Raw genomic sequence first — 20,293 nt, 5'->3', positions numbered from 1 at the left:
GTGGTTGTGTATTACTTTATTTATTTATTTAGTCAAGCGAAATTGCTATCTTGAAGGAAAAATGAAATTTTTTGCTTAAAATAACAAACAAATATTTCGTTTTATTCTATCATTCAGGGGAAAAAGAAAAAATTCGTACACGATTAGATACGACAAACACGAACATCTCTTCTTTCAATTTCCTTTATTTATCTTTGAAAACTTTAAGTTATCTTATACACTAAATTGATGTTAAAAAAATTCCTTTTTTTAATACAATGTTTTGTTTTGTTTTTTCTCTATTTTTTCCAACGTTCATTGTACCGGAATGAATAATTGAATGAGAATCATGCAATGATGATGAATTACGATGGGAAATCAATGTAGAGAGAATTCCAAAGAAAAAATAATTGCGACAAACATAAAGTTTTGAAATAGTGGCCTCTTTTTTATTATTGAAGGTGAGAAAAGGAAAAAAACGAATTATATTTGCTCGATTCAATCAGCTTTTTTTGCTCAATATATGTATGTTGCTACCACTTGAGTTTAAAATAGGAATCGATTTTTTTTGTTTCACGATCGAAATTGAGTTTTTCTCTAGCAGTTGATTCTTTTTTTGGTGCCGAACTCATTTATAATAAAACGATGTTTTTTAATGACAACAGTAATAATAATGACGACTTTTTTCCGTGAAAAAAACTCACGTACAACATTGGAAATTCGTATTTTTTACGATGTTTAAAATAAAAATAATGAATAAATGAGAAACTTTTTTTTGATCCAAGTGATGATGATAAGTTTAATCAAAAGAAGCAGAGAAAAAGGATAAAAAGTAGAAATTCAGAGTAATATAGAGTGGATCAATATTAATCAAGGGTTATTTTTTTGCTTTCGTTAGCCTTTCGTTAGTCCTGGCGTTTATATGATGATGTATATTCGAATCAAATAAAACTTTTTGTTGTTGTTGTTGTTGTTGTTCTATTAGAATTGTAAGAGAAATGGAAATAAAGAATAAAAAAAATCTTCAAGATCTTCATAGAGAATAATAATAAAATGAAATGTAATTAAATGTAGTCACACTATTCATAAGATGGTTTTTTTCTGAGAATATCATTTGTTTATGTGTTTTTTTTTCTTCTTTGTTTCAATTAACATTTACGATGATTTTCTTTCATTGCAAAGAACGAAACTATATGTTGTTTTTCTTTTTCGTTCATTGTCATCATTGTTTTTTATATCCATTATATATTATGATATTAGACATTTTTTTTCCGAAGGAAATCTCAAAAAGCAAACTCAAATACTACGGAACTGGAATCAAAACAAATAACAATTGAACTCAAATAGACAAAAAAATCGAAGAATTAATGTTTACGATAATTTATCGAGTCATTTGTTTGCTACAAAAACAAGTAGAATTCAAAAAATAAGAAGAATTCAACGATGTATAAGAAAAAAAGAATTGCCAAAAAAACTGAACAAGAAGAATCAAGTTCAAGATATATTAGATATACGACAAATTTTTTTTGTCGTATTACATATGATACACACATTCAATTGTCGTATTCGTTATGTTATTTTTTTCCTTTTTTTGTGTATCGTTAATTTTAATGAAACATTCTTTTACTGTCAATATTGGAATTGGTATGTTCCGGTGTAGTATAGTCATTTTTTCCCATTGTCATCGTCATAGTAATAGTAGTTATATTTTTTTTTTTTACAAATACAAATCATTTGATACTTTCAATCCTGGCTATTTTTTTCGCAGTTGTTGTTGTTAGTTTAAGGCTAACTAGTCATTATTATTATTAGTATTATTATTGGTTGACAGAAGTGGAGACAAAAAAAAATGTAGAGATGTTGAATCAGAATCCATAGCATCTGTTCACATATGCTTGAAATATTATTATTAAAACAAATTATATATAATCAAAACGATTAATTATATAACTGTAACAAGTCAGCTGTAAATAATGAAAGTAATCGTTTTACTTCGGGCATCATTTCATGATATTAACAACAACAACAACAGCAACAAACAAACTTCCAACAGAAAAAAAAAAACAAAAATTTAGATCTTCAACAAAATAAATAACACATTGTTTTCAATACAAGAATAAAATGGAAAAAAAAGTTTTTGAATTGAAAAAAATGATTGTCTTTTTCTGTTTTGTTTTATTCGTACCAAAATTCATTCAAAAAACCAAACATTTTAAAACTTTTAATAAATAAAATTCCAATTAACCTTAACCACTGATGATGATGATGATAATGGAAATATATCAATAGATAGTATTAATCTTTACACCTCAAATGTTTTGTTTCATCATAGTCAATACAAAACATTCGATTTGAGATAACAAATTGAATAAAGTGAAAAGGCTGGAAGAAAGAAGAAAAAAATTTCAGTTTAATTAAATTAGCCCAAAGCATTCATACTGTACTTTTCATTTCGCATATCAATTCATTCTCAGACAAAATCGTTTATCAAAATTGAATTAACAAAACAAAAATGTTTCTGACATGACAAGTCATGGATAAAGTTTTAAGTTCTATTTTTTTACAAAAACAGTTTCTTGTTTTTTTGGTTCAATTAAATGTTGAATGTTATTTTCAAATGTTTAAATGCCGGTTAAAATAAAAATAAAACACAAATTCAATGAACTCTAAATATGGCATTTATAGCTGTTATTATTACAACAACGTTAAACTTGTGAACTTATTATATTCATGAGTAGAATAGCAAATTAGCAAATGAAAGCAAACATTTGAAGAGTCTGAATGTGGAAAAAATTCAGAAATTCCTTCCTATTTACTGATGTATGTTTGTTGTTTTTTTTTGTTATGCTTGATGTTCTTCAATTATTTTTGATCTTACAGAAATTCAGTAATCATATTCTTGAGGGCAAAAAGCATTGAAGCAATAAATAAATAAATAAAAAACATCAAAAATTTGTAATCATCAAATTGTAATTATTCATTTTTTTCATGAAATAACATTGCAGTGTGTATAAATCAAAATATGAATTTTAAACAAACTTATTTTTTTATCTTTTAAGCTTGGAAAAATCCTTCGTTATCATATTATCTTTGATTATTGAAGTTATTTTACTATTTCTTCCATTCTTTTATGAATCATAATTTTTCCATTTTTATTACATTCGTCATTGATGCGGAAAAGCATGAAAAAAAACAAATTCTCTTATTTGTGCCCATCATTCGTTATGAATATGAATGAACAAATTCAAACATACACATGTCATTTCGAATATCCAATTTAATAATAATATGGATATTATATTGGAACATGTAAAAGAAAATGAAAAAGAAAAAATTCTCCGAAAAAAATCCGAACGAAATTCTTTTGATATGCAGCAGATGTTATTAATTTCATTTCATTTCATTTCTTTGAATATTATATCCATCATTATCACTATCATCATCATCATAATTTGTTACTCTGTGTCCATATCTTTGTTGTTACTTATCACATTTTTGAACCATTATCATTATATTTGTTAGGCTTTGAATTCATTTTCTAGATCGAATATCCGGTTTTTTCTTATATCCCGGCCAATTTTTTTCCTACTATAAGTAGTATTATCATTCTCATCTTTACTTAGAATGTTTGAAGCCGAATATAATAATAAATTAGATTAAATGCCAAGGCGCTATAACAAACAACAACAACAACAACGACGACGACGACGAAATTCAAATAACGAAAGAAAAATAATAATAATGGAAAACGATATACATTAGTTACAATTTCCAAAAAAATAACTATAACATCAGCAAGAAGGGTAATATTTGTATGGAAAATAAAAAACGATATCAAACTCTGACATCAAATGAATGAATGAATGATGCAAATTGCCCTCTTGATTCTTTATTTTTCTTTTTCTTTTTTTATTCTTTCTCTATTTTCATTTCCACTTTCTAAAAGAATATATTCATCGTACATATACTTTTGAACATAACGAAATTCGATTTAATATCATAGATTTACCATGTATCATCATCATCATCATGATTCTGTTTATCTCGATTTCATTTCATTTTCATAGATTTTTCTGGTATTTCTTGTTGTATCACGATTGTTGATTTATTCGACACTAGAGAGTTATCAAGTACACATCATATATGATGATGAAGATGATGGCAATGGTTATGGGGTGATCATCATTTATGATAACCAATAATAACATTTTTTACATGAAAATTGAATTGCAAATAGCATATATTCAGACAAGGAAGAAAAAAATTGAAAAAATCTACTTTATTACGTATACATTTTAGCGATTGGTGATAATAATATCAATATAAGGTGGTAATAAATCGAAATCTTATTTGAATAAACTTATTTTTTTCCTTGCTAAATAATGTCTGACTTTCTAAAAATATTATTTTTACTGTTAATAATATTTTCAGATCCGAAAGTTAATTTATTGATGATACGATAATATTGATAAGAATTGCAACTGAAATCATCCAAATAAATGTAATTTACAAATGTTTTTCTTTTGGAACAGAAGAGAGAAAGAAAAACTAAAACAAATAGGACCTGACTTGTTGATCTTGCCGTATCTTTGATATTGATTGGATGGATATGTGATTTCAGGCCAAATCAATGGAATAATTTATGATGTATCTACATGATTATAATTATATTATTGATATATGATAAATCGAAAAAAAATTCTGAGATTTTGATTTTTTTTTATCACAAAATATGTCTATGGATTGATTTTTTTAGTTCCTTCAAATAGATATTTTCTTATGAATTATTTGCTTCTCGATTACTGTAGATGTGGTGATGGATATCCAAAAGAATAAGAAACCAAAGACAGTGCAGAATTGATGAGCATCGGAAAAAATAAATAAATAGTCACGCACATACACAGGAAATAATATTCAGAAAGAACAATGAACTTTGAACACGCACACATATATTCCACCATAAAGCAATTCATGACATTCAAATTCAAATGGATCACATGCACAACACAAAAATAAATGAGAAAAAACTAAACATACCAGAATTAAAATCTTTGTCATTATTATTTTGTCGATCGATGATGACCATCGTTGTCGTTTCGAATAACGTTGATTTTGAATTTTGATCTGGCCATTGTTGTTGTTTGTGATCGTTTTCATTTTGTCGTTGTTGTTGTTGTAATGATGCTGACGATGACAATTTTTTCCATCCATCATTAACATTGATAAAAAGTTGGTTATTGTAATTAGTTTTATGTTCATGTTCATAGATATTCATTGTAGATTCATTTTCTACTAAAATTTTTTTCATTTTCATCATATTTTGTGTTGGAACATTTATTCCCAATTGAATTTCATTCAAATTATTCTCACTTTTATTATTATTATTATTAATGATAATCGTATCAGAAATGTTTGATTCTTTTCTAAATTTTCTATTGTCGTTTATTGTTTGATTAAAAGAGATTGTTCCACCAATATCACTATTATTAGCATTATTATTATCGTTGTTTAACAGCAGATGTTTATTTTTTTCGTTTATTTTATCAAATAATAACGGCTGTATATTGTCATTAATCTTTTTATTTGTTACAATAATTTTATCATGATCGACATGATGTAAATCTTAAGCATACAAATGATGGATGAAAATAATAATGAGAAATTTTTTTCCATATAAAATTTATATCATTCAATCTTACCTGTTTCATTTTGTTTGTTAAATTTGTGATCCATGATTAATGTTGACAACATTCTTTCATTTGGATTGATTATTGTCTTCCATTGCAAACCGGAATTAGAATTTTGACCAATATTTTTTGTTCGACTATGATGATGATGATCAACATCATTATGTAGTATGGAGCTAAATTCTTTATTTGTTAACATTTGTTTCTCTGTTTCGTGCTTCGCTAACATTTTCGTCAGACTAATCGAATTATTATTATTATCCATGATTCCTTGGTTGCTCATTGTATCATCATGATGATGATCATGTTGATGATCTTCTTCCTTTTTGTTCTTTGTTTCCGGGATCAATTCATTCTTTTTCTGCATTTTTATATTATTCATCATCATCATCATCAACTGATGTTGGTATTGTTTGCTCATTATTTGTTGTCGGCATATGTTGCCAATAATGTTGTTGATGTTAGTATCATTCAATAATGAATAATGAGATGACAATAGCTGATGTTTCGATGAATATAACGGCCATTTCTGTAATAGTTTCAAAATTTGGCCTAATTCTGTTTCCACTGTTGTTGTTGCTAGATTATTCAAATTAGTTTCATTTTGAATTTTATTATTTTTCGTCTGATTTTTCCATGATTGCTGACAAATTCTTTCAAACAACTGTATTATTCGTTTTTCATTTGATTGTTCATTGATTTTTATTCTATTTTTTTGTTTTTGTTGTTGTTCATTAATCAGATTTCTATCGTATGATTTTTTGTTTTGTTGTTTATCATCATCATTATTTTCCACTATATTCATGTCATTATATATCAAATCATTCTTTTTTCCATCAGAATAATATTCTTTTGTATTTAAAATAGGGTTCTGTTGTTGTTGTTGTTGCTGAGAATGGTGGCTGTTGTTTATGATGAATGAATCCAAATAAAATGAATTAAGTTGATCATGATCAAACGTTGACGATGATGATGATGATAATGGTATTGATAAATTTTCAGCCCAATGATTATTATCACCATCATTATTAATATTATTATCAAAATGATGTTCATCAATGATAATAGAATTCTGATTCAATTCTGAAACTATATGCTGATGAGGATGAAAATTCTCATTTTGTATCTGTTGATTAGATGATGATGACGATGATAATAATGATGTTTCATTTCCTTTTTTTCTTCTCGCATATGTTTGTTTGTGTTTATCAATGATTTTTGTCATTGTTATTGATGATGATTCGTTTTGATCAAAATCAAATGGTAATAATGATGATTTGGCATACGTCATTTCTTTGTTTTGATTCATTATAGAATCATGTATTGTTGTTGATTTATTAACATTATTTTCATTTTGTTCAGATTTTTTCTTCATTGTCTTTGTATTTTGTTCTATTTCATTTGTTTTTCTTCGCATTTTTGTTTTAATTCGATTATCGCCATCATCATCATCATCATTATCATGGTCAGAAATTTTGGCTATTGTCAATTTATTGAAAAGTTGTTTTTGTTGTTGTTGACGTTCCACTATACTGTTGTCAGAATTCTTGAAATAATTTTCTTTTTGCTTTCTGTCATTCTTATGATTCTTCGTTGATGTTGAAGATAAAGAAAAATTAGATTCATTATCATTTTTACTAGTAATAAAATTTAATAATTTATCATTATGGTTGGCACTGGAATGTACGATTGTTGACAACATTTGCTGATCATTTTGGCTATCATTCATATTCTTTATGTACAATAATTTATTATTATTTGAAATGAATAAATCATTTTGAACATCTGTCGTTCTAACTGATTTGTTTATGAATGGCAATTCCGAAATTATTTCATTATCATCATTTTGATTATAATGATTAGAATGGGCACTGATGGTGATTGGAACAGTTTGATTGATGTCAATAGAATTATTGGTCAACTTTGTTAGTGTCGTCGTTTTTGTCCATATTGTTGATACAATAACGATCAAAAATAATAATAATGATAATAAAATGAATCGAAAACAGGCAAACAGGAACATTGATGGTAGCCGAAATATATAAGTGACCAACGATAATGATTTTTTTGTCATTGTTAATATTGTGTGTGTTTTTTTCAATTTTGTGAAAAAAAGATCTTTTTCCTTTATTATATATGATTCTCTTGTGTCTTGAGATAAACCCGAATCAATATAATAACAACAACAACAACAACTCAAACCAGGAGACAATTTTGATAAATGAAATTGATTTAGTTAAAATAACAAAAAGATGATGCGAAGAAGAGAATAAAAATAACAAGATGCTACTTAACCACTGTGATGTGATAGAATTTTTTTTCACGTTTTCTTACTCAAACAAACAAAAGAGAGAAAAATAAAATAAAACTATCTCTTCATCATCACCGTAGTGACCATCAAATGTGGTTGATGATCATAATAATGATGTTGTTTCTATGTTTATTTATTTATTTTTATTTTTATTTTTTGTACTGATATAAAATAATAATAAACAATAATGAATGAAAGTGATTCTTATATTTTGCACGGTATCCTCATCATCATTATTTTTATTGAAGCCATCGTTGTATAGGATGTGATGACAACAATGTTGTCATTGTCATCTAATTCTTTTCGACGTATTCTTGAATAACAAGATGACATATGTGATGATGATGTACGAATGAGATATGTCAATTGTTTTGCTTTGTTGCTTTGTCGTTTTTTTTTGACCAGTAACGATGATGATTATAACTATGGTCAAAAGAAAAAGTCAGATCAATAGTTTAGACTGAATTGTTTCGAATGTTTTATGTTTTATTTTTGGAGATCAACAACTACAACATAAATATGAAGGACACAGTATAGTACTCGATCATCATTTTCTGAAAAACTGATGTTTTATATTGATCTTTTCTTTTTTGTTTGATTCATTTATTTGTCATCAGAATTTTTTCTCTTATATAGTTTTCTCTGTACTAAACATGAATCATATGTCCAAAACTTATGCAATCATATTCTTCGACTTGATATTTTTCCAACTATAAACAATAAAAAGAAGTGACTTTTTCACCCAGTTTTTGGTCGTTGTTATTGTTGTTGTTGAAGATGCAACTTTCTTTTTGTTAGTTCAAAATTCTTGTTTTTTGGATTCTTTTGTTTTCAATCGATTATTTTCACGATGATTTTGTTTTTGTCGTTGTTTGGTTATTTGGATTATATTCGAGCCATATTTTCCAATATTGCAACTGAATGTATGATATTAGTTTATTTGGATTTTTTTTCGTTTCAAAATCTATATTTTCAGAGAAATAAAACAAGAAAATCAGATTAATTCGGCATTTTGGTTAAAGGGAAAAAAATAATTCAGAATCATGAAAAATTCTGAAAAAAATGGAAAAAAGTTTTTTTTATGTCTGAACGAAATTGAATTTTTCAACTATATTCAATTTTCTCTCTTTTCGAATCCAGTGAATTCTTCCCAACAAAATAAAAAATCTAAATAGACAAAGTTCATTAGATTTGTTACAAAATTTAATTCAATATTTCAACATTTATTGATTGGAATAGAGAAAAAAAATAATGGAAATAAATCTTTTCTATCAAAATCAAAATCCATTACCATTATTTTTACATTCATTTTTTGTTTGTATGCAAAAGAGAAAAGATAAGAAGATAAAGATGTACTTATTATTGGTGATTCAAGAATTGAATAAATACTTTTTTTTCACTTCAACTTTTTTATCTCAATTTTATTCATTTTGTTCAATAATTTTGCAACACAAAGTTTCAAAAGAATAGCAAAGAAGTAAATTGAAGATTTTTGTTTTGCATTGGGGAAAAAATTGAAAAGAAAATCTAATTTTAGTAAATAAATACTTTTTACTATAGAATATTTTGGTAACCAAAATAGAAAATCCAACACCTCTCATACACAAAAACATGGACAAATTATAAAAACATTCATTGACAAAAAAAAAAAATAGAAGAAATTGTATCTAGAACAAGTCAGGAATCAAAAACAAACAAACACAAACTTTGGTTCTTATGTCAAAAGAATTGAAAATCCATAAAGAAGTATTCACACAATTGTTTGAAAGTAACAAGAAAACTATAGAAAAGAATTTTGAATTTAAATAATTTAAAATACAAACATAGATATGAAATTTATTCTTTATTCAACAATATTCTTTATTCAACAAAATTATGAATCGTACAACAACAACAATAGTTCTAATGACATCATCATTGACACAAATCATAATAATAGCAATAACAGCAACAACAACAACAATCATTTGGATACCAAAAGTATAGCGAGAGATATTTCTATTGAATTTTGATTTTGTTATCGGTTGTTTTTTCTGGCTTTTTTATGCATTCATTCTTTTTTTTCATATCGAAGAAATAAGTGATGACAATTTTTCTCTTTCTCAATGTAAAATTTTAAAATTTACAGAATAATATTGATAATAACGAATGGCGAATGATTAAGCATTGTTCATTTTAGTGAAAAAAAATTTTTCTAAAAAAAAGTAAACTATACAATTCTAAAACATATTTTAATGATTGCTTCTGGGTATTTGTTGTCATTTTCACTCATTATTATTATTGTCATTTTGTGGAAAAAACTTTTTTTCCATAATCATCATCATCATCTACAAACGATAATGACAACCTCAACAATTTAGAATATAACAAACAAACAAAAAAAATAAGGTAAGTTTGTAAGAGAATTTGGTTGAAAGATGAGGACATTTTCCAAAATTTTTTCAAGATTTTGATTCACTTTTTTTTCGTTTGTGTATGTGATAAACATATGAAAATAGAAGGAAATAATAGATATAATAATAAAACAAATGAAATGGATGTCAAAAAAAACAGACCATAAGATGATACGAATAACAAATAACAAATCACAGCATGTTATTTTTATACAAACGAATTAACCATCCAACAGAATAAAAATAAGAATAGTTGAAAGGATCGAATAACATCACTCAAGAAGATTGAGTTTTTTTTTGTTCTTTGGAAAACAAGAAAGAGAGGAGTATAAATATGTTTTTCTGTTTTGTTTTGCTTTTGTTTTGTTGTATTTTCTCAAGAAAGATTTAATCCCATAGAAACATAGACAAATGTCTATAGAAAGAATAAACCGGAGAAAGAAAAACTAGCTGATAAAAGGGAATAACGCTAAAGATCACCATTAACATTTGAATGAAAAGAAAATAACGATGAAAACAAACAACCAACAATATTATTTGATTTGGATTCGAATAGTTCGATTTATTTATTATTATGATTCAAGTTACTAAACGAATCTCAAAAATCAAAATGATCATTTAATGAAATCAAGATGAAGGGGAAAGATTGTACCGCAAATTTTTTCGATTTTTTTTCTATCGAATACTTTCTTCCAAAAAAATAATGGTAAGAAAATCCTACTTAAAAGCTTCAATCCAATGGTGATGGTGATGTTTCATTGATGGTTTTCAGATATTTTTTTTTTTTTTTTAATAAATCGATTTTCGAACGTACAAACACAGAAAAATACAATACAATTGTACCATGCAATGTTTCATCCATAATGATAATAGAAGATTATAATGATGATCATTAAGAAATCAAAATCAGTAAAAGTCATTCGAATAACAACAACAGCAATAGCGTAAGCAAAATGGAGATGAAAATGAAATGGGGATAACATTATGATGCGATAAATTGGATTTTGTAATAGATGATTATCGAGAAAAAGTTATTTATTTACTGATTTTGTTTTTGTTTTTTTCATGTGCAACTTTTGGAATTTTTTTCTGGGCTTATCTTTATCTCACACCCAAAGTATGAAACATCAAAAATTATTATATTTTTGTTGTGAAAAAATGAAATTATTTTTTCATATTCACATCAAAACACATACACATACAAGCACTATTGTTTGGCTATAAAATCTATTGTTACTGAATGTATTCTACGAATATAATAAAAATGTATTGTTAAAAAAATGAAGATATGCAAAAAAAAACCATGAATTTTATTGCAAGAATAACATTTTTTTCCATTTTTAATCAGAAAAAAATCATATAAAAATGAAATTTAATAAAAATAGGAAGAAAAAAATTAAGATTTAAATGATACCATGAAACAGGAAACAATGGTGATATTCATTCATGACAATCAAACATTTATCATCATTGTTTGTCATATTTTTTTTCTGTTCGTTGCTTGATTCAAAATAAAATTCAATGGAAAAAATTTTTTTCAACTAAATTGAAAATAAGCAGAATTAATTAGATCATCATGTGAGATGTAGCTGAAAAAGTGGGGGTTGAAAAACAATATTTCAATTTATATATTCATCTAGGGAGAAAATATTACAAAGTAATGATCTATATGCATTTTTTTAATCATAAATGGATTCGCTTATTATTTTTGCTCGAGTGTTATTTTTTTTTTAATTTTAAAAATGCAACACAAAAAAAAATAATAGAGCGAATGAAAAAAATCACTAAGTTAATTTTCATCGAGCTTGAAAAGTTTTTCAAAAAAAAAATTCTAATTAAATTTCCTTTTATTCCGAATAAAAGGATAAGAATTAATGAAAATTTCAAAAAAAGCATTACAAGCAAAAAAAAAAGTTCAAAATCCTTTTAAAAAATCTTATCTAATGAGAATATATACAATTTTTTCTTTTCCTTTTTCGGTACATTTCACATGATTTGATTTGAGCTCAACAAAAAACAATATTGAAATGGATCAAATTCAAATTCATTTCAAAAAAAAAATTTAAAAAAAAAATGAAAATGCATGTCAGTGAAGCCAACATTCATCGTATGGGTGAAAAAAAGCAAATAAAAAAACTTTTTATTTATATTTTCAGAAGTTTAACAAAAGTAGATGATCATGATAATGATGAGGATGGTCAAATACAAAAAAAAAATTTTGATATTTCCAAGAAATAAAACGATTAACTTCCGGGAAACCCAAAGGCTTCACGAACATCATAAGTAATATTTAAAAGAACAGCAAAAAAATATAGTGTAGGCAATCCATCAAGTTTTAATTCTATAGGTTATATTTTCGTATATATGTGTGTATTGAAAAGTGCAACAAAAAACCCATTGTGTATGTTTCCTTCTTTCTATGTTTATATAGTGGAAAGAGAAGAATAATTAGCTTTTTTGGCCTGCTAATAGATCATCATCATATGCAAAACTAAAGGCAAACAAACAAACAAAATCCTAAGAGTTATCATGTACAGAACATCATCATTAGCATGAAAAAAATGGAATATAAAAAAGAAGAAATAAAGTTTTTTTTTCATTATTATTATTCTATCAAAACGTATTTAAATCTCGATAAAACGAACCATATACAGTAAGATTTTAATTAAAGATTAATGTTGAGTTGTTTTCTCTTTTTTTTCAAACATCACGAAGAATAAGAATTTTATGTAAATTATATGAAATTTCAAATTGAAGAAAGTTTTTACTCTTAACAAATTCTATGATTTTTTTTCTCTCTATTTCATTTGCAATCATTCATTCACTTTTTGTTCTCATTTGTTGTTTTTTGCTGTTGTTGTTGTCATTATAATTTTTTCCTCATCTATATCCATGTGCATTCAAATATTTTTGTTGTTGTTTTAAACAATCAGAAAGTCAAATAGAGAGAGAAATATAAAAAAAACACATTAAAGAGAAACAACAAGAATTATAGAACCAATTCAAATCAAAGCTGAGGAGGAAAAAAAAACAAAAACGAATTTCCATAAAATTCTAATTTTCCAACAATAACAACAACAACTACAACATACCATGACGACCAAATGTGTTCGACAGAATTGGTGATGATGGTGGAACAAAATCCTGAAAATTTTTGCCGAATTTTATTTCAACAAAAAGTACATTTCTCATGAATGCAAAAAAAAAAAACAAAGACTGAATGTGGGCGATATCAAATAAATGTAAATGAATAGAAGCAAAAATCAAAGATGGAAAACTTAGATGAAAAAAAGAAAAAAAAAACATTTAAATGATGGTTCTAAGAAACTTAACTTGAATTTTCGAAATTTTTTTACTTTAGGTTATTGCTGATTTTGATTAGCATTTCTTTCACAAATGGAATGGGAGTGAAAAAAAACATTCTTGGAAAAAAATTCGCAGTCATTATTATCATCCTCATATATTTTCGTCTATGATGCAAGTTGAAAAAAATTCAAGTCTCTCGTAATCAGGTATAACGAGAAAAATATTATTGAATGTTTTTTTTTCACTAATTTGTCTTAGTTAAAATCATTTTTATTTACAATTTTTATTTTTTTCAAAAGAAAAACTATTCACTTTTGTAAAAGTAATTTATTTTCAATATTTCAATCTAAATGGAAAATAGCTAAAACCTGAAATATTTTTGTTCGATTTTTTTTTCTCTGGTTCAACATACATAAAAATGATTACATGGTTTCTGTTTCATGTCAACCAAATTTTTTTTTCTCCTTTCGTTTAGATCGAGATTGACCGAATGTTTTTAGATGAAATACAAACACACACAAGGGAAATTTATTTTTGATTTTCACTTTTATTCTGGTTGAATGATCAATACAATCGACATCGATAAAGTCTGTGAATTGAACGATCTAGGAAAAAAAATTGAATTCAACAATGACAGGCACATTCATCATATATACGAGAAAAGTGTATTTAGGAAAAAAAATCATATTAATATTTTTGCAATGATTTTTGATTTTATTTTTGTGGTAGTAAATGGGCTAACAAAAAGATAGTTTAACCAACAGAAAAAAATCATATAACGTTTAAGCTTTATTCTCAAATTCAATTAAATCCAGTTTATTTCATAGAAATTCGATTGACATTGAGAAGCCTATTTAATTTTTTTGATAAATCATTTTGATTTATTTATACATTTGATTTTTTTTCGTACGGTTTGTGCTGTTCATTTTAGATTAAATTATTGGAATCATTGATTTCAATTATAGAATTTTTTTTTGGAGTAGTCATATTATTATTGATGCATGCAATAACATTAGCTGTGAATGTTCCAGACAATTTGAAACAAGAATAAATACACATTAGATTGTGTTGTTGTTGTTGTTATTCTTGAGCTTCCTCAAACATTCAGTCAAGGAAAAAAACAGACTTTACAATTTGATTTCTGATTTCTAATTTAAAAATAAAAGAAAATTGAATGTGAAAAAATGCAATAAAATAAGAGAGAAAAGGAAAAAACAACGTGCAACAGCAAGCAAATAAATTGGAATCAAAAAACGTGAGTGTTTAACTGAAACATGAATTAAATTGGTCATTTTTTTACCAATTCTTAGTTCAATCATTTGATGATTTTGCAATCATATCATCATTGAAAATGTAAGGCAAGAAGAAAAAATAATCTAAATTGGATTCGATTTTTTAAATAGATTTGATAGTTTTATATGTGATCACAATTGAAATTCATGAAAAAATGAAACTTTATCAAAAAAAAAGAATCGAAGAAGATATCAAATCAAATAATAAAATGAAAGAAATTGTAAAATTCCAGAGAAATTTATGGACAATTCCATTTAGATCAATACAGTCGTTTCATACGATAATCACAAAAAGAAGACTTTCATTTAAAAAATGTCTAAGATTTATTTTTCAAGCAATGTATTTTATGATAACAGGAAATCATCTAGTCAAAAAATACACATTTTCGATGAAAACGCAAAAAAAGTGATAGTAAATTGAATATTCTTGGGATAGGATTGTCATTTTTTTTTGTCTACACAAGAAAAAAATCAGGTTGATTATAGAATCAAATATTAACTTCATGAAGGATAGAGGTTAGATATTTTTATTCGATTTAATATATGGTGTGCTTTTATTTTCATCCAGACACACATACATAAATTGGATAGATTTTTCATCAAGGTATTAGCAGTGAAGCAAATTCCGGCGAAATTGAAAACCAAAACAAGTAAAAAGAAAGAAAAAAGTCAGATATTTCCGGACAGAATATTTATAATATGTGTTGACCGATTCCGGAAATATAACTCAATATATTAATTTTGTCAAAGTTATTTTTTTTTGCCCATTTCGTTCTACATACATTTAGGTATGATAGATAAATTCCTTTGAACATTGAATATAATAAAAAAAACATGGTCAAATATATATCAGGAAGGTGGATAAACGAAAATAGTTTTAGTAATAACAATAATAATAAGAATAATAATAATAGTCATCAATAGTGGTGGTGGTGATAATGATTGATTTGATGATCAAACTTTTTTTATTCATTTTTATTCTTATTTTTGATGGTTTAATGTTACGATCATGGAAGAGAGGTGCAAATTGTTATCGAATGATGGCTTTTTTGCTTTATTCTTTTTTATTCTTTTTTTTGCTGACTTTTTCTCAGCCCAGGCTTGTTGAATTTTCAGAACAAAAAACAACCATAAAGACTTGAGATTCTATAGTTTATTCTGTATGAAAGAAAAAAAAAATCTAATGCAAATTTTGAATTAATTGTTGTAAAAGTGAAACAGATGAGAAAAATATACATTAAGACAAATGAACAAAAGAAAGTAAAAGACAGCAAGATGAAAATGAATAAAAACAAAAAATAATCAATTCAAAAAAAGCTTTTGTCACATTGTAAATATTAAGATTAAATAAATAAAAGAATCATGGGTCATAATGTGCAATAGAATAATCACATGCTCATTGAAATTCTTGATGCATTTTGCCTCTTAATTTTTTTGGCATTCTTTTGATTCACAATTCAAATCAAATAAGGGGGATAAAAATTCTAATCATTAGCCCTATTTTAACGCTTTATTCACCATATTTTCTTATTATTATCAAACACAGACAATATTTACCAAAAAATCTACATATTTGAAGACATTCTGGAATAGATTTCTAATCAATAATGACGGCAGCCAAACTGTGTAAATGTATTCCATAACAAATTGATAACCCACGATATATTCACTGACACACACACACAATGATAATAAACTAAATCAACCAACCGATTCATACATAACCAGCACATACACAGATACACCCAATAAAATGAAGAAAATATTTGAATAGAAGTAAAAAAAACCTCAAATATTCTAAAAATAATGACAAAGATCGAATTTTGGTTGAAGAAAAAGACAGAAAAAAGTTGGAATGCAAATTTTCAATAATAATCATCGTCATTATCATATGATTTACAGTGTATAGTGTATCTTGAATTTAATATAAAAATTTTTTGAGTTTGATTTTTTTTTTGATGATAATGATGATGATAATTGTGAAGAAGTGAGAGAAGAAACAATTGATTATGTATAGAATTTCCTATTATTCTACAATGGTAATCACTTTTATTTTGGATCGTCATTCCTTTGATGCAAGCACGTAATTTGATGCTGATGATCATACAACACGTACCAATATTGGAATAGTAATGGAATTTTTTTTTCTTATTTCAATATGTCCAACAGGAAATGTTTTTCATTTTCGCTTAATGTGCAACTTTTTTTCATGAAAAAATTCATAAAAAATATGCAATTTTTTAAAAAAATTTTGAATATGAAAAAAATTGTTATGAAAACTAGAAAAAAATCAAACGTGATCATTGAATATTTGATCCTTATTCGATATAAAATTCTACTAACAAAATGTTTTCACTTTTTTTTGATCAGGAAAAAAAGTTCAACTAATTTGTAATGGAATAGAATGGATTATACAAGTGAAGTATATAAGGGAAAAAATCAACTAACTTTTAAGAATATTAAAATTTCCGCTAGTAAAACAACTTCTGCAACTTTATTAGAGTTAGTTGATTGATAAAATTTTCATTTCATTTCACTATATATAAATAGTGATTGGAAAAAAGATGAAGTTGAAAAAAATCTGATTAACAAGCAATATTATTTTCAGGCAATCAGTTTAATGGAGATTTAAATTAAAATCATGATTATGACAATGACATTCTATATATAGGTAGATTTGTTTTTTTTTTGAAAAAATTTTTCCATGAAAAAAATCTCTGATATTGAATAATGATTCAATTAGTTTATTTGAATTTCTAACATAACGGGTCAACAACAACAACGCATCATTTGATCTGGAATGATAATAAATTAGGCTAAACATGAACACTCACACACAGACATACCTGAACATATCCGTTAATTTTTCATTTTATGGAATTTTTCTTTTTTTTCGTTTGTTAGAGGATGGGTTTGTGAACGACATTATGTAAGCAAACGACGACGACGACAACAACAACAAAAAAAGAAAACACAACAAACATGTTTCCCAAGAAAAAATGACAATAAGAGGTTGTACTCATTTACCCAGAAACAAGGAGACAATGAAAAAAAAATAAAAAAAATAAATATAGAATGAGTTTTGGTGAAATCCAAATTAAGAATTTCCTTAAATTGATGATTTTATTTCCAAGTTTTTTGTGCTTCTTTTTTTTCATTTATTTATTATTATAGCTTTAACTTTTATTTGTCTGTGTGTGTGTGTCTACACAAAAAAAAAAATCTTGTTGTGATTGAACAATTCTGGCTATACTAACAACAACAACAACAAGTTTCTAATTCGACAAGAATGTTATAAGTATAGAATTTTTAGCAGCTTTTTTCAACATCTCTTTTTTATTTCATTGATAATATGTGTTGTTTTGCCATCAAAAGCTAATTAAATGTGCGTTCTGTTGTTGCCATGTAGTTTTTTCCCTACTTTTTTTATTATTCTTCTTTATGTTGTTGTTCAACTATCGTTATTATTGTCGTATTTGTAGATTTGCTGAGATGTTCCAGGAATATAAAATTTAACACAATATTCTAAAAAAAGAATACATGCACAATTGACAACAAAAAAAAAGAAAAGAAAATAAAGTGAAAAAAAAGATAAGCAAAAAGTATTTTCACACTTTATAATGTAAGTGTATGTGTGCGTGAAAGAATAATTCTTGCCATTGATATGATGATGATGGTGATGGAACGATTGATGCGTATAATAAAAAAAAGAAGAAGAAAAGATTTTGAACTTAAAAGTCCATATCAATTGATGGAACCTCTAGAGCAGTGATTCTCAACCCGTGTGCCGCGGCACTTTGGTGTGCCGCGAAATTCTGAAAATGCAACTGTTATATATTTAAAAATTCTAAAATTGTGCCGCGACAACAAAAAGGTTGAGAATCACTGCTCTAGAGTGATTATAATCTAAACAAACGCATAGAGGATAGGTTTTTATGTATGAGAGTAAAACTCATTATTTGATTTTCCAAATGATTTTTTCTTGCTTTCTTTAATTGTTTGACTATTATCATTAATTCTCAATTAACTGGACTTGAATGTAATTATTTTCTGTTATTTTCTTCTTTTTTTCTCATTTGCTATTTTTATCATTATAATTTTTATTTTATTTTAAATAACTTGCTTACATTTTGAATGTTGTATCACTTGTATGTTATGTTAAGGTAAAGATAGTTTAATGATAATGATGCTCTAGAGAGAATCTAATGTAATGATTCTTTTGTGATGCATGAATCTTATGTTCGGTATGTTCGTGTTATATGTGTATTAACACTAGGTGGTATTTAACAACGATTTATCTTATCACATTTTTCCTCCGAACTAATATTTTTTTAAAAAGAAAAATCTAATCAAAATGAGAAATTTTCAAAGTATTAACCAAATCTTTCTTAATGTTTTTTTTTCTAATTTTTTGTTCTTGATTTTTTTGTGGGGAATTATCATAGATAATCTTCTTTTTTTTTGACGAAAAAGAAAATGATTCAATAATTGCAAAAAACAAACCAGAAAAAAATTTTACCTAATGAAATTGATTGAAATTACTTACTATTCATATATATTGAATGAACGATTTTTTTCTGGATCGACAATATACACTTTTTTTGGAAATTTTGTTGACGATTTGTTTTTTAATTGATTTTTAATATTATAAAAGATAACAAAAGAACAAACAAACACAAGTGAAAATTGATTGAAACAAAAAAAAACCGGATTGGACAACATACAAAAATAAACAATGATGATGACGATTTTTTTTTCAATTATATTGCTCAATTCGTAATTAAAAATGGATTTTCATTAATGAGAAAATAACAGCTTTTTGATTGTTGTTTTTTTTGTTGAATTTATTGGACAACGTCAATGACCACCGCCAACAGCACGACAACAAACAGATTAAATATTCAAATAAAACTTGAAATTCGAATGAAATCCAACGACACAGAAACATACATATATAGATAACAAATTCAATATGAATGCAAATTGGATGATAAATATTTCTGGGCAAAAAAACAATGTTTTTTAGAGTTTTTGATATTTTGACCAAACAAAAGAAAAAGAAAGTGAAAATGAAAAAAATTCTGGTACTTTAATAAAGAAAATTCTGTCTGCATTTAGCACAACTACTGACAGAATCGAAGAATGAAAACGAATGATGACTGAATATTGTTGGAATTACTTTATCGGATCGTTTTTGACGTCGTCGTCGCCATCGACGTTACATATACTTAGATGCCATGCACATAAACGAAAATCAAAGAAAAATTTTTCTGGATTATGCGCCCAAACCGCGTTATCTATAGAAATCCCAAACAAAAAAGTGTC

General features: G+C 25.9%; 1 protein-coding gene across 1 annotated transcript in view; it reads right to left on the bottom strand.

Moving 5' to 3' along the window:
• Window positions 1–20,293, bottom strand: part of LOC113788938 (uncharacterized) — a 35,949-nt gene extending 15,656 nt beyond the window's left edge. Inside the window, exons 1-3 of the mRNA XM_075824504.1 lie at window positions 19,515–20,293; window positions 5,679–8,941; window positions 5,017–5,601 (exon numbers count right to left, since the gene is read on the bottom strand). Coding sequence (XP_075680619.1) covers window positions 5,017–5,601; window positions 5,679–7,740 — 2,647 coding nt within the window. The 5' untranslated portion in view covers window positions 7,741–8,941; window positions 19,515–20,293. The remainder of the gene's footprint in view (window positions 1–5,016; window positions 5,602–5,678; window positions 8,942–19,514) is intronic.

The sequence above is a fragment of the Dermatophagoides pteronyssinus genome, unplaced genomic scaffold (genome assembly GCF_027571235.1).
Source record: "Dermatophagoides pteronyssinus isolate colony J.1.1.1.1 unplaced genomic scaffold, Derpt_VIB-CSIC_2022.12 sq0002, whole genome shotgun sequence".
Lineage (NCBI taxonomy): Eukaryota > Metazoa > Arthropoda > Arachnida > Sarcoptiformes > Pyroglyphidae > Dermatophagoides > Dermatophagoides pteronyssinus.
The sequence above is the reverse complement of the archived record's forward strand: the minus strand, read 5'-3'. Positions and strand labels throughout refer to the sequence as shown.